This window comes from Copadichromis virginalis, linkage group LG7, assembly GCF_057382275.1.
Source record: "Copadichromis virginalis isolate Kocher_CV1m ecotype Utaka linkage group LG7, C_Virginalis_male_GT1.1, whole genome shotgun sequence".
In the NCBI taxonomy this organism is placed as follows: Eukaryota; Metazoa; Chordata; class Actinopteri; order Cichliformes; family Cichlidae; genus Copadichromis; species Copadichromis virginalis.
Genome location: NC_140624.1, coordinates 21,049,625 through 21,071,382, shown reverse-complemented (window position 1 = coordinate 21,071,382; position 21,758 = coordinate 21,049,625). Strand labels below are relative to the sequence as shown.

Sequence of the window (21,758 nt, the reverse complement as noted above, 5' to 3'; positions counted from 1 at the left end):
TCAAAATAAAATGCATCATAAATTGAATTTGAGTAGGGTAAAATAAATACGAGCACAGCATAGACATATATTAATGGTTTATTGTCATTTTGTAGTATACCAAAAGACAAAAAGGCATTTTAGCCCTCAGCACAACATCAATACTAATACATGTCACATATTAGTGTTTTAAACAGTAATAATTAAATATATTTGCTATACTATAAATAAATATATATAAATACTATAGCTACAGATAACACAACAAATAATACATGTATTGTTTAATTAATAAAACATCAGAAAGTGATAAAACACATTAGAAATAGCAATAGCTTCATAACAGACCAATAAATCAACACATTTTCATCAGCAGATGTTTGCATGTTCAGTAAAAATATTTCAACAAGTTTATGATTAAAATGATCAATGAACTTTAGCATTACACCATGTAATGTACGTTTCATGTTGTACTCATGGTCCTTTGTTAATCCAGTTTAGGACAATGTCTCTGACGTATGTTTCATATCAAACATATGTCATATCAAAACAAGCCCACACCTGCAGTTGTTTCAGTTTTTCACTGGTGTTTCCTGTCAGCTGGTCAACCTCACTCAGGCAGACATCCATATCAGCCAACCAAATGACAAGCTCCTCCCTTTGTGCTTCAAATCCCTCCCACTCTGAGACAAGGAGCTGAAAGAGAGAGAAAAGAGTCAATTATAAAGAAGAGAGAAAAGTGAAACCCTCCTCAGAAGGTCTGACTCGCATACCTGCAGTTGACCTGTGATGGACTCCAGTTTGGCGTTCACGTCATCCCTCGTCGATGCCAACACCCGAGTCTGCAGGGTGCCCTGGAAGAGCTGAGTTAATGTTCGACTCCTCCTGGTCAGGCTCTCCAGCTGGATGAGCCGAGGTCTCCCCTCTCGCCGCTGCCTCTGAACACACAAACACAAATTGCATCTGAAGCAGGAGGTGCAGATTTTTTTTGCTATTCTTTTCTAAATGCAGGCTAGATCACGTGGAGGTATTTGGAAAACTTTTTTGGCCAGTGGATGACTGTTGTCTTGCAGAAAGTCAAATCAAACATATGCGATACACAATCAATTCACAAGAACACATTATAAAAAATAAGTCCAGTTCTTGCCTGATTTCAAATGAATTCTGCATCAAAACAGGGTGACAGAAGTAAAACGAGTGCACAAAGCCTCACTTTGTACAAGCCTGCTATTACAGTTCTCCTCTATGCAGACGACTTTCCTGTTTTCAAGGCACAACTTGGATCTGCTGTACGAATCTTATGGATACACACTAAATGAAACAATAGTGTGCATGACTCCAGATTCTGATCCCTCATCCTAATATGGTCCCAACATAGCAACAGCAATAAAGCAAATGTTGAGGCTTCAAAATACAAAGTCCATAAACCAATGGCTGACATGGGTTTTATCATAAGGGTGATAAATATACAGATTTCAGTCTGTCTTAGAGATTTGATGTTCATTTACCTGCAGATGCACTATACGTGCCTGCTCTATGGTTTTTCACAACATTTTGCACATCACTATTTAATACAGGAAGTACGTGAACTAAAACAAGTCATCGTTCTTTGTGAGAGGACCATATTAATGAAACAAACCTCAATGACATCATAGGGATCCCTAAAGATGCTCCTGCTGCTTCTCTTCCTCCTCATCCTAAGCTTCCTTCTCCTTGTCCTCAACTTCCATCCAATTGTAATTCAATCTAATTGTGTTTCTGCCCCTCCTCTTCCTCATTTTGTTGGAGCTGTGAACACAATTAATGTGAATCTGGATTAATTTGTGCAAACAAGAAAAATCTACAGCTTTTTGGTCAGAGGTGCTCTTGTGATTTAAGCCGGGTAGAGTAGATTTATGTGTTGATGCTACCTGCTTCAGCTCTGGCTGCTGAGTGATATTTACACCCTGGCTGGATTACAAACCATGTGCTGAACTTTGGCCCAGCGTTGATACCTCTTGTTAGTATAACGACCTCTTCTTAGCTTGTATGTATGATGTATGATGGTGGATAAATGAAATATACAAAAAAATTAACTATATTACAAAAGAACATCTATCTTGGAAACATCAAATGACCGGAGCATAACTTGTCAACTAGTCCGAAACTAAGTTATGCAGGAACAGTCAAAGACACACCTTCTCATGTCACATTTCTATTCATTTCTATATAATTCGATTAGACAATAAAGAGTTATCTAATCTAATTATTCATTCAAAACACTTATGCATAGCTGTATTTTATACAGCTCATACAGAATTCAAAGTACAGGTTCATGTGAGTATTTAATGTACGGCTCAGATCTACAGAATTTCAGAGTTTCTAGAGCAGACACAGAGCTCACGTCACAACAGGCTTCAGGCGCCATTTTAGTGACTTTAACAATATATTAAATTTTAATTTCGGTCTAGCTGACATTAGGTTATGTACGCAGCACGCAATTGAACCACATATTTTAGAAGCCAAAGGTTCAAATTAGCTGGGAGCAGCTTCACTTAATTATAACAGTGGTTTTGTTAGGAAAACAGTTGGATACTAAATTGTCATTTATTTGGCTCGAAACACATATCAACAAATTGCTCAGTGATGAACAACTACTCAGATCATTTACCTAAGCAGTGCGCTTTGTCAAAACGAAGTGTGTGTTCATTACACTGACATTCTGTTCTGCAGTTGTTATTTACTTGTATTTTATAATTTGACTTTACATACTGCTGGGTGGTTTGTAAAGTTTACAATAACTAGTATTATCATTATACTATATTTTCAAAAATATATAATAATCTCAAAAGTAATGCATTGGAGTAGAAAATAGTAATGCTTTATTAAAATTTAAAACTAAAGTACAGTATTTGAATGTGTGTATTGTGTCTACTGTTTGCAAATATTTCTAACTTTTATTTGAATATTCAGTTTCCTACCATCTTCTCTTAAAGGGTAATTGCCAGGTATCCCGCCCTCCCCCTTTGCACACACATGCACACAAAGAAAACACACAGTATAATTCACAGCCTCATTATAGTGAATAAATATTTATGCCATTTACACCATCAAACTTAGATTGCTAAGGATGAAGAACCTTTTGTTCTTTAAAGAACCATTTGTAATAGCTGAAGAACCATCCACAAAATAAAAAGGTTCTTTGACGTATGATGATTCTTTAAAGAACCATGAAGACATCTGAAGAACCATTTAAGAACCATAATTTTTCTGAGTGTAGATCTGAATATCTACCTGCTAACTGCTTATCTTAGACTTAGCAGTCTGGAACAATGGAGCCAGCCATTAACGAAGACACTCTTTCCTAATCCCATATTGCTTGTTCTGGCAGGATCTGTGACCTATGCCACCACAGAGACCAAATGGCCCTGGGATGAATTTACCAGAAAACATGTTTCTTGACACATTAAAGAGCAACTCAAGACACTGGGTGCTGTAGGATTTCTGAAACCAAGAAAGCATTATTAACTGAGAGCTTGAAGGTACAATGAAACACAGGCTGGTACTACTGAAACAGGAGCAGACTGAGATATAGTTTTTAAAAAAAAGTAACCAACACTATAGTTAGTACTATAGAGATTGAAAATGTGACGTCACTCAGGGGTAAAACCGCAAAGAATTCTGGGAACTCGTGGCAAGAGGTACTAGCGCACGCAGGCTTTCAATTGAAATCAGTTATACAGCGATAAAAAGAAACACAAAAACTGGCAAGAAGCTGTTGTATTATTAACTGCAATAGCCGGTCGCATGACAGCCACGGGAAGCCGATGGGTAAAGAGATCGGTTGTTTTCGGATTACGTCGTTGAAGAGAAATTGTTCGAGCCATGTTTCCGAAGTAACAAAGACGCGACTGGATTGCAGCCATTCAAAGACAAAATATAACGTCCCAGAACACTCCAGCTCACAGGTTAGTCTGCTCCAAGCATTTCCACAAAGGTCAGTCTGCTGTTGTAGTTAATGCGTCATTTTTCTTAACATAATTGGTGATATAGGTTACAAGCAAGTCTGGCGCTGAGCAGAAATTGTCGCGCTATGCTCCTTTGTTTATTGTGCATAAATAGTGAATTGTCCTGACACAATATTGTGTTTCGCTTCTGTTATTATGGTACACTGACAAAAACATATACTTTTATTCACAGGATAAAACAGTTGTTTTGTATCACTAATTGTCCAGTGCAATTACAGCATACAGTATTATTGTCACTGCTACATTTCTGTGATGCGTACCAGAAATTATTTCTACTACTAATTAATTACCGTTGAGCTCAAAGGTCCTATTAATAAACGGTTAATGAATGTGTATTTATGAAGACGATTTGTGAGACTGGTAAACTTATGATACGTACGATGGTCTTTACTTTCTACACGGTGCATTTCAAGGTCCTGCACCCATCCATCGGTAAACTGTACCTGGGCTTGTTGCAGTGACCTGAAGTTACTAAACTTCACGAGTGTATGCACTCACTCCAAGAACCGTATGATTATAAATATGAGCGTGGTGAAAGTTGGGCAGCACACTAACGTATTTTGTTCCTCTGTGTGCTTGTAAGGGTCTGACCCTTTCACTGGTTTGATTTTTTTCCTCGTATCTTTTCTTTGAATTTTCATCAAGTCTGTCTTTGTACGGACCGGCATTGTTCTCCTTCGTTTTGTACATACCTTTTTGTGCGGCAAAGAAAAAGCAAGAATTTATTGGAACCGAAGAATGAACGTTTTGCGGTGCTGCAAATGCTTGCATTTGATGCAGGTACTTGGATTGTTTTGCCACGAGTTACCGGCATGCAATGCGCGAAAGTCACGTGGTCTGTCAATCTCTATTGGTGCATGCAAGATATTTGTGATTACAAAGACAGAGATGCTTCATGACAGTCGCAGAGTCACAAATACAGTTAAGGAAAAAATCTAATCAAATCAGGATATATCTAAAAACACGTCCATCCCTCAGGGTGTGAATGGTTATTATACAGGTTGATTACAATTAAGTATTTCTGTCTCAATTTATAATTTTCTTTGCAGTCCAATCAAAACAAAATACCACAGCTAACTTCATTCTGTGCTTTTCTATAAGTGACACAGGCAGCTTACTTGCCTTAAGCACTACCTCCTACCCAGGCCCAGCAGTATAATGAATTTATGAGGTATGGACCTTGTTTCTTACCAGATATGCAGAGGCCGACTTTGCTATTAAAGATAATTAAACTTGCTCAAAGAAATGAGTTGCAGGAAGCTATGGGGAAAGGTCTGATTGCTTTGGCTATGTGTTATATAAGCGTCATTCAAAACTAATCTTTGCAAGGTAAATGCATTTGCTCTGAAGTTGAGGCCAAATAAAATGATGTAGGACTATCCAATTAATTGTGCTTGTGCCCTAAAAAGTTTTCCAAAATAAGATACTGTAAATGTAAAGTAAATGGAAGAATGAGTAACACAGTAACAAGTGTTTAAAAACTAAAAATGCTAAAAACATTGAAACAAACATACCTAGATAAGTGAAATAATTTAGTTAAATGTCTATTATGTCACATAGTGTTAAAAAAGCAGAGGCCAACTTCAAGCCCATAGCACAAGTCACCATCAAGTGTGGGATCTAAAAAGGAGATTCTCTGTCCCCACTGCTGTTCTGCATAGGCCTGAACCCCACATTGACAAGACTGGCTAGGTAGACAGAGCTGAGGGGATCACACTAGCAGAAGGCAACATTACAGATATTCAGGACAGCTACAAGTACCTGGCACAGGCAAATGGGAACCATGAAGAGGTTGCTAGGAAAGCAAACACCAAGTATCGGCAGAGGGTCAGGCAAATCCTGAGGAGTCAGCTGAACGGTAAGAACAAGATCCAGGCTATCAACACCCACGCCCTTCCCGGGATCAGGTACCCTGCTGGGATAATAGGCTGGCCAAAGCAGCAGATGGAAGCCACTGACATCAAGACAAGGAAGCTCCTGACCATGCATGGAGGGTTTCACCTCAATTCGGTATGTACCATCAGCAGATATAGGAAGTGGCAAGCATCCAGAAATCCTACCAGTGGCTGGACAAAGCTGGACTGAAAGATAGAGCGGAGGCACTAATCATGGCAGCACAGGAACAAGCTGTAGTCTACCACACCAGACAAGATCCCAGGTGCAGGCTGTGTAAAGATGCCCCTGAGAAAATCCAGCACATAACAGCAGGGTGCAAGATGTTAGCAGGCAGGGCATACATGGCACTTGGGGAAGACCCATTTCTGTTTTTTGCAGATGATGTGATTCGGTCGGCTTGACCTCCAGATTGCACTGGTGACGTTTGCAGTTTAGTGTGAAGCAACAATGAGAACTAACATTAGCATCAAGATGCAGTGGTTCTCAATCATAATAGGGTTGCGTGTCCACTCCTTTGGAAATGAGTTGCTGCCCCAAGTGGAAGGCTTTAAGGACCTTGGGGTCTTGTTCACATGTATGGGGATGTGGGATTGATGAATAGGCTGGTGCAGTATCTGCAGTAATGTGGACAAGCGCTTTGATGTGGTAAAGAGAGAGCTGAGTCCGAAAGCAAAATTGTCAGTTTGTCAATCTCCTTTTCTCTTACTCCTGTGACCACAAGCTGTGGGTAGTGACCAAAAGAATAATGTTGCAGATAAAAGCAAAAGAAATGAGCTTCTTCCAAAGGGTGCCTGAACTCTCCCTTAGAGATAGGGTCACTCAGAAGGGGCTTAGAGTTTCCCACATCCAGGAGTCAACTGAGGTGATTAGTTTTCCCTCTTGGGCCCCTCCTAAGTGAGGTGTTTTGGGCATGTCCAACTGGCAGGAGGTCCCACAGAAGATCCAGGACATGATGGAGGGATTATGTCATCCATCTAGACTGCTGCCCCAGCAACCTGGACAAGCAGCAAAAGTTCGATGGATGGTAAAAAGGAAAACTAAAAAACCAAAGAAAAACAAACAAATTAAAACCAGAAAGGTAAAAAAAATCCTGTTCCTGCCCAAGTTCAAGAAAGCAGCCATAAATAGGGATGGGAATTGATAAGAATTTAGCAATTCCAATTACATTATGGTTATCACTTATCAATTAGATTCCTTACGGATTCTCATTTGGTTCTCATTGGCTTGGCTTTGAAAGTCACCATATCAAAGACATTACATTAGTGCATATGTTAGAGATATTTAACCAATTTGTTGTACTCAGTTTTGATAAGATAAGATAAGATAAGATAACCTTTATTAGTCCCACATGTGGGAAATTTGTTTTGTCACAGCAGGAAGTGGACAGTGCAAGAGTTATGAGGCAAAAATTAGAATACAATAAGAATAAATACAGTACACAGCTGTACAGAATAGAATAAAATAAAATACTATATACAGTAGAATAAAATAAAATAAATATACAATAAGATAAAAATAGAATACAAATACAAATACTATATACAACTGAGTAAAAATACAACGATGACAGAAAGGATTATTGCACTTAGTATTATTGCATATGTATGGATGTGTGTGCTTGATCAGCTTGGGGTCATTACTCAAAAAATTTAATGTATTATTATTATTGATTACTCTCAGAAGAAAATAATTTCTTATAATACTCTTTACATTACTTTTGCGCTTTCTGTAAAATGACATCGACTACCATTTAACAAAACAAAGCAGGGTACGGTCCCACATTCAGGGTCTGACTGCTGGGCTGGGGTCAACATTCACTCAGCTTTCCAGAGTGATGCAACCTCATCACTCTTGGTTCTGAGGTTGCTAATTAACTCAGAATAAGCTACATATTTTTCTGTTACCTTTGTATGTTTAGGACTTCATGCTAGATAATAGTGTCGATCATTTCATTTGTCTTGTTTTGTCACATGAGAAGTTTTGTCACAGCTGCAATTAGTAAATAAACAAATATAAATACAAGTGTAAATGACGGCATTAATTTTGAAAGCTGTACAATACATCACATGTAAAGTTAAAACTGAAAATATATATTAGGTGAAACAGCATTCATACAGCATAGTGTTACTGTTGCAACTGTTGCATTTTTTTGTCTTACAAAGCATTTATTAAGATGACATTGCAAACATAGCATGAGATCCCTTCCCAGAAGCCTTAACGCCCACTCACATCCTGGGCCATCTGATCTCAGGAATTCGCATGATAAGGTGGGGCCAGGTTTCACAATGAACACACCCGAAACTCTGGCTGATTGGGACCCACGCCCACCTTGGCTCAGGCGATTAGAGGATCATCAGGGGGTCCTTTTGTCCCTCTGTGGGGGGTTACTCCCACTAGGTTTATATCTGGGACTCTCCACCATTTGACCTTAGAACTGAAGAAGCTTCTCGGATGAGAGGTGAAACGTCTTCAAGTAACTTAAAGAAGTCCAGACGCTTTTCTTTGCAAGCTCCTTTGACTACGATGACCTGGATGACTGAGAACCTTCACAGACAAACTTAGCATTCATAAAGATTGGCTCTTCAGTTCATGTTTATGCAGATTTGTAAATTCAACTACAGCATAGATGCAAGCACAGCCACAGAAAGACAGCGCATAAATAACCTTGATCTGCCCTAGAACAAGCATCAATGTGTTGTACATATTTCATATTTTCATTTTCCTACTTTGAAAAGCAATTGACCTATGTTTTACCAGAGCCTCAAACCTGACTTTAATATAAAGAAAGTAAGAACTGGGTGTCATGAGACATTATAAAGCCAGTGGCTGTATCATCACATATATATATATATAAAAAAACAAAACAAAAAAAACACCCAGCACGCCCCTGCGGGCGGTTTATCCTTCAAGCTTGGGTCCTCTACCAGAGGCCTGGGAGCTTGAGGGTCCTGCGCAGTATCTTCGCTGTTCCCAGGACTGCGCTCTTCTGGACAGAGATCTCCGATGTTCCCGGGATCTGCTGGAGCCACTCGCCTAGCTTGGGAGTCACCTCACCTAGTGCTCCGATTACCACGGGGACCACCGTTACCATCACCCTCCACATCCTCTCGAGCTCTTCTCTGAGCCCTATGTATTTCTCGAGCTTCTCGTGTTCCTTTTTCCTGATATTGCTGTCATTCGGAACCGCTACATCGATCACTACGGCCGTCTTCTTCTGTTTGTCTACCACCACTATGTCCGGTTGGTTAGCCAGCACCATTTTGTCCGTCTGTATCTGGAAGTCCCACAGGATCTTAGCTCGGTCATTCTCCACCACCCTTGGGGGCATCTCCCATTTTGACCTCGGGACTTCCAGGTTATACTCGGCACAGATGTTCCTGTACACTATGCCGGCCACTTGGTTATGGCGTTCCCTGTATGCCCTGCCTGGTAGCATCTTGCACCCTGCTGTTATGTGCTGGATTGTCTCTGGGGCATCTTTACACAGCCTGGACCTGGGGTCTTGCCTGGTGTGATAGACCCCAGCCTCTTGTTCTTGTGCTGCCATGATTAGTGCCTTTGTGCTGTCCTTCAGTCCAGCTTTGTCCAGCCACTGGATTTCTGGATATCGGCCTCCCCTATCTGCCGGTGGTACATATAATAATAATAATAATAATAATACATTTTATTTGAGGGCGCCTTTCAGAAACCCAAGGTCACCTTACAAAAAACACAATTAATAAAAGGAACAATAGTCATAAAATACATATATATATATATATACACATACATACAAGAGATCTGTACAGTGACAATGTATGTAAAGTATGTACTGCATATTGAGAGATCTGAGTTGAGAACAGGAGATAAAATAAAGAGGGTGGGGCTGTATGAGTTTACTCTCTCAGTCAAATTAAAAAGGTTTGCATCAAATTTAGACTTTTCTGTTTATTTGTGTTTGACAAATAGTGCCAACAGCAAAGCCAAAGAAGCTGAATTTACAACAAAAGGTCAACTCAAAATACAACTGGTTTGATTTTTGGCATGCTGGCAAATGGCTAATTATTTTAATAGGGGTGTATTCATCATATCTATCAAATCTCTGTTTCTCTGATTTCTGGAGGTTCTGAATAGTCAACGCAAATTAATCAGCCTGTCTAACAACAGTGTATTAAGCAGTGTTGGGTAAGTTACTTTAAATTAGTAACTTTACATTACTAGTTACTTCTATCAAAAGTAACTCAGTTACTTCAAGTTACTCGTTACTTTCAGAGTAACTAGTTACTAGGGAAAGTAACTTTGGTTTAACTCAGAATTCTCTTGTTAATGTGTTGCTTCCGTAACTGGATACCCAGCAAGATTGCCAGTCTTCTAGCTTGCTTACTTGCCACAAGTGCACTGTGCCACCTACCAATAGAAAGGAAAAAATAATGTGCACATTTCTACGAGAGAAATCCCACGCCTGATTCTATCCTAGCCATTCTATCCTCGCTTTTTACATCCAACACAAAAACTGCAGTCGTGGTGCTTTCGATTGTACTCAGAACTCGGAAATTCTGCCTTCTGAATAGGAAGATGTAGGTAACACCAGACTGCAGATGAGCTGCATACAGGGCTGGACTGGGACAGAAAATTGGCCCGGACATTTTGACTAGAGACTGGCCCACCATTATAGGAAAAATCATAAAGCCTTTGAATGAAAACAAACGCTGACAGTGATGTACACTGTTCTGATGGTATATATGTATCAATCTATCAATCGTTTGTTGTAAGACGCAGATAATTATTTTTTTAAAAGTGAGACATTTTAAATGAGAATAAGAAAGTATTTCCTTGTGCCCCCCTTTCCCTTTTAATTCCCTACATGCCCCCCTGGCAACACTTTGCTAGACCCGCCCCTGCACAGTTACCAGCTGTCAGCTACTTAGAAAAGGATCCTGGTGTTATTTGTCTCTCAGAAACAGTTCATAACTTCCCTTCAACTCATTCATGTCACCTAAAAGGTAAACCTGTTTCTCCATCACAGCTCTGATGATTCAGTAAGGACATCTCCTGGTTTCATCCGCTCCGACCGCGATAGCCACCACACGAAGTAACGAATAACGAGCCTATCTAAATCCCAGTAACGAGTAACGCGTTCCCGGTTTTGGCATAATAACTAGTTACCGTGCTCGTTACCACAATAATAACGTAGTTACTGTAACGCGTTACTTAATAACGCGTTAGTCCCAACACTGGTATTAAGGCATTATGTTTTGAAGGAATATACTGCTTTCCATACATGATCTTTTATTGTGATCTTGGCTAACACTGATTTGAAATGTGCCTCTGCTTAGTTTGTGTCTGGACTCATTCAGCTCACCAATCATCTGACCATCTGCCCCTCAGTAGGATTAACTGAAAAAATGCTATGTTAGTGAAACTGATCTAAACTGAATATGAGTTGATGCTTAATTAAGCAAAGCGTTCAAAAATCTCAGTTGCTTTAGCCCCGTCAGAGAAATACATGTTTGATACATCAGCCAAACAAGTCAACATGCAAACCTGTCCAACACCATAACACAACACTGCAATAACCCTTCAGACTGTGCATATGGCTTTCTTCATTCCAACAATTAATTAGTTTCAGCAGAAACTGAACACCCAGAATGTATGATAAACACGAAGATGCGGCTCATATTTTGACTGCACATGTTCAAATATGTACGCCATCATAACATGCTCAACTGTCATTTTAGCTTTTGGACTTTATACAACAGAAAAATATGAACGGAAATGTGAGATAATACCTTTTATATATATTAACTGTAATTTAAAAAACAAAACAAAAACCTGAATATCAGAGTGATGTGGTGCTTAGCACTGTTGTCTCAGAAGTGGATTCCTGGTTTGAATCCACTGGCCTACTGGGACCTTCCTGTGTTGTCTCTGGGTATTCCAGCTTCCTCCCACAGATATGCATGGGTTCAGTTAATTGGTATTTCTAGAATGGCTGTCTCAAGAATGATTGCCTGTCTCTCTGTGTTAATTACTGCAGCAGTCTGTTGAACTGTCCAGGGTTTATCCTGCATTTTGCCTTACGACATCCAGGATAGGTTCTGGTTCCCTTGTGGCTCAGAACAGGACAGGCAGAGAAAATGGATTTAAAACTACGATATATTAAAAATCTTTATCATGAATAAAATTAGGTATGGTTAGTTATGAAAAACTACTTTATGATATGCAATTTTGGTACTAGTAGTTCACCTTTACTTCAGTTTTCTTTGACTCGTTCTAAGAAAATCCTGTCTTTCTGCTTTCTGCTCAAGTAGCCCTAAAAATCACCAACAACATAAGATAAGATAAGATAAGATAAGATAAGATAACCTTTATTAGTCCCACACGTGGGAAATTTGTTTTGGATTTAACATGGATTTAACATGAACATGGATTTATGACTAAAATAACAAGTAATTGGCCACAGTCTCTACATAGTAGACTAGCTTATAGCTTATAACCGGAGGGTTAAAAGATTGTGGGCATCTGAGTAATCTAATCTATAATGAGACAATTGTCTTTCAGCTAGGACAAAGACAAAGAAATTATTTTACACAGAGTGGTGAAGGCTAGAAGACAAAAATCTCCTATATGCTACATGTTGTATACACAAAAATCTAAAAAATTGTAGTGTATATTTAGCATGACCTCTTTCTTTTCCCTATTACTAATATACCAGTGGTTTATTCCCACTTGGCACCTTGTACGAAGATATCTCTTCTATGTGTGTCTGCTTAGGTGTGAGAGGCATGGTGTTTTCAGTCTTAAAAAGCAAATACATGTATAAACATGAGTCCCTTCTTTGAATCCAAAGAAGTAAACACTACTTATCTGTAGGATCTGACAAAACATTTTCTTTGGTATGATGTGATCAGTACGGTACAGCACAGTTTCTCTGTACCACTGAAACCTCAACTCCAGTCAATAACTGCGTTTATCCTCATTTCAAAAGAGAAACATATCTTAAATATTTAACAGTCTTTCCTCAATCGCTGTTGCTGAAACCATAGTTCAAAGCTGAAACCATAGTTCAAAGCTGAAACGTTTGTCAGATAATAAGCTATGCATTCTTTCTGTGCATTGTAATAACTTTCAAAGAGATTCACCATTTCTTGGTCTTTCTAGGTGCTACCATTCTTTTCTCACCAAGAAGCATGAAAACACTGAAATTTTCTCATGAATCTGGCTTGAGGCAATATTTTTACATGTTACTGGAAAGGTGTGTGTTTCTCAGCCTACTGAGTGATCTGAGACACCTTATCTGTCACTAATTTCTGTGAAACGGTGGATAAGATGTGAAATTGGATGTGATAAAAACTATTGCCTCTGGAAACGAGCAAAAGATGGATTAATTTGAGATTTACATAGAAGATTATTGAAAACAGGACACTTAAAACATTCAGTTGCAATATTGTCTGTCTTTGAAATGTGTGCATATTTACTGCTAAAATGTATTGATCCCCATGCAGGTCCTGCTGTCTGTAGTTTAAATATGTGCAAAAAAGAAGCAATAAATAAATTTGACATAGTGCACATGCATTACATACAAATAAACTTAGGTGAGCACTTACCTGAAAACAACAGTGTGATTAAAACTGCAAACAGCTGCACTGTTGTTGTAATACTGGTTCTGGTACTGAAGAGACAAGTAAATAGGTCATTCGATTAAGTTAAATGAAGCAGTTCAAAGACTGTAGTACCAAAAGAATACACATTGGCTTATAAGACTGAGTCTGTGTATTTGATTTACAAGCGCAGTAACTTGTGGAATGGCATTTTACTGCAATCCAGCAATAAAAAGTTTGCATGTTTTTTGTTTGCTTTGACTCACGGGTACCATTTAGATGTGCACCCATAAATATTTAAAGGTTTAGTTAGTTTGTTGTGTCCATCAACTGTATGGGTACACATTGCACATTAAGAACAATGTAAAGCAGTTTCAAATTAATGATAATTTTGTTTGTTTGATTGTTTGTGTTATTATTGGAAATGACCTTTTTTTTTGCTTCTTCCTTTTTGTGAAATAAGAGAGTATATTAGAATAGGGTAGAGTCTGCAAAGGCAGACTTTGCTTGTCTCCTGGGATGCAACAGTTTGACAAAGTGAGAGAACAGCAAGACACAGGAGAGCATTGAGCAAAGCAGCTGAGATATCTGCATCGGTGCAAGAATGCAGTCGCTGGCTCTGGAGAGTCACTCAGTACCCTCCAAAGCAATCTCCAATTCCCCTGAGAGATATTCTGTGACTCTGTCCTCAGCCGCCATGCGTCCTGGACAGAGTGAGTCACTCAGTGATGGAAATTACCGTGTTTAAAAAAACTGAAAAGAAGAAAAACATGGAATTCCACTTCCTCAGATTGGAATCTAGGCAAACGGAAATGTGCAACTGAGAGTATGTTAGGTGAAACATTTATATGATGACGCGGGTGGTGACAGTGATGCATGCCAAATATGTGAGCTAGTGTCTGCAGAGCATCTAGCATTACACAAACTATCATTATCAACATGCCATTGAGCAAGGCATGCAATATCATGGTGTTTTAAGGTCAGTTCACTAAACTGAGTCCATTTGCTCACAAATTTACCACAAGATCTATTCTTTAAAGAAGCAGTGTTAGCAGTGAAGATGACACATGGTCAAATACTGGAGAGGCCAATGAAGAGTTCAACAAATATTATGTAGCATTTGACCAGACACAGTGGGTCCGCTCAGTACTGTTTACAAATATTCTCATACATGGCTAACAAGCCAAAGAGTGAAAGAGAATTTGCGGAGAGAACTCTGTGTCACCCTGTAGCGGCGTAGGAGGACTCAGAGCACCAGCTTATGCCAGACTGAGGATTACTACCTCCACTCCATACACGCATTAATTCACTGCTCAAAAGCTCTCTATTAGATTAAAAAGCACTTTCTGTGTCATCACGAGCCAGCTTGTAAGGTTTGGTGTGTGTTTATTTATTTTATTATTTTGTTTATTTGCCGTTTATTTGTGGCTGACCACATCGTGTTCGTTATTCTTCTTCATTACTCACGCTTTCCATCTTTCAGTTTATGTTCTGTTCACTGTTGTGAAAAATTATTTAGAGCCAACAGTGCATCAAAGATTGACAGATTGACAGGCAGAGATATGTGAACTGAATCAAAAGCAGAAGGGCCTTGACAGATGGATTAGTTTATGTACTGTGGAGTCGTTGCTGATTCAGGAATCTTTAAAAAAAAAAAACATGTGGAAATACACTAACCACCTGTCTAATATTGTGTTGGTCTTGCTTTAGCTGCCAAAACATTCCTGGCTCATCAAGGCATGGACTCCACTCAAACCTTCAAGGTGTGCTGTGGTATCTGGCACCAAGACGTGAGCAACAGAGTCTTTAAGTCCAGTACGTTGCGAGGTGGGGCCTCCACGGATTGGACGTGTTGGTTCAGCACATCCCACAGATGCTCAATTGGATCAAGATCCAGTAAGCTATGTACATACATGTAAGCTATTTATGTACATAGCTTACCAGATCTTGATCCAATTGAGCATCTGTGGGATGTGCTGGACCAATAGGTCCAATCCTTATGCTTTCCATTTTTGGGGGCGATCGTGGCTCAAGAGTTGGGAGTTCGCCTTGTAATCGGAAGGTTGCTGGTTCGAGCCCCAGCTTGGACAGTCTCGGTCGTTGTGTCCTTGGGCAAGACACTTCACCCATTGCCTACTGGTAGTGGTCAGAGGGCCCGGTGGCGCCAGTGTTCGGCAGCCTCACCTCTGTCAGCGTGCCCCAGGGTGGCTGCGGCTACAATGTAGCTTGCCATCACCAGTGTGTGAATGGGTGGATGACTGGATGTGTAAAGCGCTTTGGGGTCCTTAGGGACTAGTAAAGCGCTATACAAATACAGGCCATTTACCATTTATTTCTGCCTTCCATGGCCACAGGTGTATAACATCAAGCACATAGGCACACAGACTTTTTCTATAAACATTTTAGGAGCTCAGTGAATTCCAGCGTGATACCATAATAAGATATCACCTGTGTAACAAGCCCACTTCGCCCAAGTTGCTACACACTTGTGGTCTTCAGGTTAGGTCAAGAACAATGCACAGTGAGCTTCATGGAATTGGTTTCAGTGGCCGAGCAGTTGCACCCAAGGCCTATATCACCAAGCTCAATGCAAAAAATCAGATGTAGTGGTGTAAAGCACACCGCCACTGGTGGAGGTGTGTTCTCTGGAGTGACCAATCACACTTCTCAAATGACTAAAAATGACGCAAAAAGACACTAGAGTTAGATATTTAGCAGCAACATTTCTGAGGTGAACAATAAGAACCAGAACAATAACAGTCTGTTAGCATTAATAACTACATACACTATGTACATACTAAATAAGGAATCTGTTTATACATTTAAAAAAACTGTATTTTTTCCTCGGTTTAGCAAAATAAAATAGTTCAAGGAGTACAGAATGTGTTATTAGTGACTATTGAAAAGACTTTTTAATTGTTTTAGTTTTAAAATGATCCAATATGTTTATCTTACAAAACTAGGAAATGGAGCGTGCAGTGTAGGCTTTAAGGACAGTTACACAATTACTATTGAGTATTTTCTCTGAGCACCAAAAAGTGTGCATGACTTGAACTAATTGTAGATGCACAGAGCTTGCAGTAGCTAGGACTGCGGAAAATGAATATGAGCTGGCAGCACAATTGTGCTCGTGTAATTTACCATTATTATAGTGACTTTCCCGAGCAATTGCATCTTCAGAGAGAGGACTAAAAATCAATTTGGTCCAGACGGGGGCAGGCACAAAAGGCTAAGAAGGCCAACAAAGCCATCCCAAAACAAACACCAAGCCCTGATAGTTCAGTTCTGAGGAGAAGTATGGCATCAAGTGAACAATGCTAATTTGGGCTGAATACCTAGTTTAGATTTGGATTCAGCTTTAGATGACAGACTGGCAGCATTTATTTGGGGCCCAAATACTTAGTCAGAGCCTCCTGTCCTCCCCTGTGATTTTCTCCTCCCCTTCTCCTGGTTAATAATGCTGCACATTATTTCCCATGCATATAGCCATAGAGCGTGAAATCAATTTAAGAGCAGAGGAGTGTGAGAACAAACTGAACTGGAGAGGAATGTCTGAATTTCAATATTTTCTCATTTAATAAAGCATCCATGTGCGCTATGATTTAATAAACACTATGCACAAAGGGAGGGCTCAAGTTGGAGGAAGGGCTTCCTGCAGTTTTTGTTGGGGGTTCAGAAAGAGAATAAAATGACTGAGGTATTTACAGTCTACTATTGACCCGCCTATTCCATTCCTCACTTCTCTATATTTTATTTGCTTCAATATTATAAAAAAACCCAAAACGTCAGTAAAATGTCATGAAGATAATCAATTATTCTACACAGAAGTTCAGCAAAGGTACAAAGAAGTTATTAGTATGTTATTGAGGCAGGCAGAGTTGCTTCTGGCAAGCAGACACAGAATGAGTAGGAGAGCTGAAATGTAAGATGGTGGAGGTGGGTCAAACCATCAAATCACTGAGCTGAGCACACAACAGGCACAGTAGTCTAACCATAAATAAACCACCTTGACAAGACAGCATCATTTATCAACATTAGGCTCTTGTGAAGCGAAACCAGATAGTCGAGCCAACAGTCATTTAAAGGAAAACATATTTCCTGAGATAGTGAAATAAATCTCATGTATTCGAGGATCCATTTTGAATATGAGTATTGGGGGTTTTTTTATTACATGAAAATATGAAGCTCACAAAGCTAGCTGGAGCAAAAGAGCTACATAAGACTTTGGAGTCTGTGGATTATTAGTAAAGCCTCTCTATGATGCGCGTTGTTAGATGAGATTATCTTTCTGTTTAATCCTTGGTCGAGCATTTTTCTCTTATTTAAGTCTATAAATAGAATTAGAAACATGAGCAGTTGCATATGGTATCTCAAAGACAACATAGTTGAAATGAAACTGTATTCAACTCTATTGTCACTGTTGCCATAAGAGACTAATATAAATTATTATATTAGTCATGTTACCTTACTGTTCATGCTAAACTGTCAGGCCAATGAGAAATGGATGTTAACTGCCAAAAAAACAAAAAAAAACCCCTTAAGACCATTTTTTTTTTAGAAAAGTGAATCCAGGTAGACTGCCTAACCCAAAATAAATAACAGAACGATATTAAATGTGCATGGACATTTCTATTGAGCGCAAACTATTTGTTTTGAATGGACCAGAACAACAAAGAAATTCCCACCTGGGAAATGAATTATTTTGCTAAAGCTACTGGATTGTTTACCAAGACGCTGTGGACCAAAATTACATTTTCTTTTCTCTTTGACTGGATTACGATACAGCATAGTGCACTGTCAATAATGTACAAGGACTGAACAGGTAGAGCGCGATCAGTTCACTTAGTTCTCTCCTTCCTCTGATTGGATTCTGAGCTCCATTCTTAGTAGTTCCCTCAGGATTTGGACTGAAATTTCTGCTGGCTCACTTTGTGAATAAAGCTTTATGGTGCAAATGGTGAACTTTATGCAGCCTGAGTAACAGCCCTCGCAACTCTGGTTATTCTTTAGTGTCTGCAATATAACACCTTGAAAGATTTCTCCAATTGCACTATAGTTAGGTGGCAATAAGGAGGAGAGGATTACAATTTTATTACAACAGACCTCCAACATAAACACATAAGCGCACACACACATGCACAACACCAACACTAGCAGTGTGGGAACTGTTTTAGAGGGAAAATACATGTATTTGTATTAGCTTTGCACTTGGGTTTAAGCCTTAAACCCAAGTGCAAAAGAGCTGCGGTATAAAGAAAGAAAGAAAGAAAGAAAGAAAGATAAATATGACCATAAACTATTTATCATTTCTCTAATGTCTTGATACATGCCCAATCATCCAGGTAAGGACAGCAGTGTAGCAATCAGATTTGTTGTCTGAAGGCCAAGAAAATGCCCAACAGATTAACTTTCCCCGGTAGACCATTATGGCATTTGATATACTGGTCCACTTGATAGTCATAATTTATTAGATTTTTAAGGATTTTTTTATTATTATTATTATTATTATTATTATTTTATTTTATTTTTTTATTATTTTATTATTTATTATATTATTTTTATTACAATCAGAAAAGACAAGACCAGGGGACCGTAAAGAAGAAAGAATGAGAAGTTTGGGGTGAATTAAAAAACAAGCAAAAAAAAAAAAAACCCAGCAGGGAGACAATAGCAACAACCAACATAAGCATAAGCAACAGTAAATAATAAATATTAAATGTTACTGAGCATCACACGGTATTATTGATACATGACACATCTTTAAAGGCAGCAGTCGAACAAGAAAGTGTCCATTTGTGAGTACCTGTCTGGACAACTGTGTGAATATTTATGTGCACACCTGTGTGTGTGAGCGCATTTGTGTTCATAAGGTTTTCATTTAGGTGTGAAGAGCCCCCCAGGATATGAAGAAGGCATGGAGTAGACCCGGGCCACAGACATCCAGTGGTCCCCTAGAGCATGACAGCCCCAGGAGAGGCACTGCAGGGCAATGGTGGTACCCACCTAGAAAAGAGTCGAGGAGACCCCAGGATGGTGGTTCCCCAGCGGCCACGGTTCAAAACCCACAGGCTCCGCTCGCAGCCGGCTATGCGAGAGCAGACCGAGCCCTGGGCCCTGAGACCTGAGGACTCCCCTGCAGAGCAAGGGCCCGACAGAACTAGGGGAGCCAGTCCCTCCCAAGCAGCCTCCAGGAGTGAGCCACTACACACCCGAGCACCCAGCCCCAGACATCGAGAACCACCATTACAACGGCAGGTGGGGGCACCACCCACTGGCAGGGAGTGTGGTGGGAAGAGAGCCTGAGATCTCTTCTAAGAGAGGTGGCGTCTAAGACCTGACCTGACACATGGACATAGACAAACAAACACACACAGACACAAACATGCATTCCCACCCCCATGCACACATATGCAATATTCACACACTTGCCCAACATTGAGACACACAGAAATGAATGCTGTACACAGACTCACACTCCCCATGTAATATATGGGTCTGGGCACTAACATCCCCAGAGGGGCAATCCACACCCAGACCCAGGAGATGGTTCCCTTTACTCAGCTCCCCCGCTGACTCCCATTTCCCCCGTTCCTGAAACTGAAGCTATTCAGTTTGGCAGATATTTAGTTTTAAAACTATTGGGCTACGCGTGTAATTAATCACAATTACTGTGAAGTTTTTTTTTTATTCTTCTTATGATTATTCTTGCAAGAGTCGAATATTCTCAGGCAAGTATTTTGGTAAAAATTGTTCAAAAATGGCTCTTTTGATAGCGGAGGTTGCCGATATCTGTCCTTACTCACCTCCTTAGAAGCCTTCACATAAAATGTGACAAAGTCACTGTTCTACTCTGAAACCCGTTCTTTTCTTTGGCTTGTGCTACTGCTTCAAGTAAAGCACTGAAAAAGCAAGCTGGTACCCAGTGAACATGTTTCTGCTAAATGGCAAGACAGAATTGTATGACTACAATTAGACTGCAGTGGTATTCAGTGTTAGCAAAAGGCAACATTTTCCATTATGGGGGAGCAGAACATTGGTGGTTATTATGTCTTTTACTGGCAGAAGGAATTATATGTACAGTGGTGTTAAAAAAGTTAGTTCTTAGTTCTTTGCATATTTGTCTCACTTAAATGCTTAGCAGCAGTTTTCTCCTTGGGACACTCCCATAAATGCCATTTTTGCCAAGTTTCTTTCTTCTGAATCATGAACACTGACCTCAACTGAGGCGAGCAAGGCAGGTCTGTAAAACCCCTCAATACACACTTTACACTTTTCTAGCGATCGAAGATTTATGTACACTCAACAAAAATATAAACGCAACACCTTTGTTACTGCTCCCATTCCCCATGGGATGGACGTAGAGACCTAAAATTCAGTCCAGATACACAATATAACCATCCCTCCCAAACAGTGGTCACAAATCAGTCCAAATGTGTGGTAGTGGGCACATCTGCCATATTGAGATAATCCATCCCACCTCACAGGTGTGCCACATCAGGATGCTGATCTGACATCATGAGTAGTGCACAGGTGTACCTCAGACTGCCCACAACAAAAGGCCACCCTGGAATGTGCAGTTTTTTGCGCTATTGGGGGTCTGGGGACCCAGAACCGGTCAGTATCTGGTGTGACCACCATTTGCCTCATGCAGTGCAACACATCGTCGCATGGAGTCTATCAGATTGTCAATTGTGGCCTGTGGAATGTTGGTCCACTCCACTTCAATGGCTGTGCGAGGTTGTTGGATATTCGTGGGAACTGGTACACGCTGTCGTATACGCCGGTCAAGCACATCCCGAACATGCTCAATGGGTGACATGTCCGGTGAGTATGCTGGCCATGCAAGAACTGGGACATTCTCAGCTGCCATCTGCCCTGAACAATGTGAACCATGATTCATCCGTGAAGCGCACACCTCTCCAACGTGCCAGACGCCATCGAATGTGAGCATTTGCCCACACAAGTCTGTTACGGCGACGAGCTGGAGTCAGGTCAAGACCCCGATGAGGACGACGGGCATGCAGTTGAGCGTCCCTGAGACGGTTTCTGACAGTTTGTGCAGAAATTGTTTGGTTGTGCAAACCAATTGTTCCAGCAGCTGTCTGGGTGGCTGGTCTCAGACGATCTTGGAGGTGAACCTGCTGGATGTGGAGGTCCTGGGCTGGTGTGGTTACACGAGGTCTGCGGTTGTGAGGCCGGTTGGATGTGCTGCCATATTCTCTGAAACGCCTGTGGAGACGGCTTATGGTTGAGAAATGAACATTCAATGCACGGGCGACAGATCTGGTTGACATTC

At 40.2% G+C, this 21,758-nt stretch overlaps 1 protein-coding gene across 1 annotated transcript; it reads right to left on the bottom strand.

Annotated features, from left to right (window-relative positions):
- Positions 1-248: 248 nt before the first annotated feature.
- Positions 249-1,936, bottom strand: LOC146704963 (uncharacterized). Its single transcript, XM_085462444.1, has 3 exons — positions 1,619-1,936; positions 753-917; positions 249-675 (listed from the first exon to the last, which is right to left on the bottom strand). Exons 1-3 carry the CDS (start codon positions 1,673-1,675, stop codon positions 508-510), a joined length of 390 nt encoding a protein of 129 aa, XP_085318570.1. The 5' UTR covers positions 1,676-1,936; the 3' UTR covers positions 249-507.
- Positions 1,937-21,758: the final 19,822 nt, after the last annotated feature.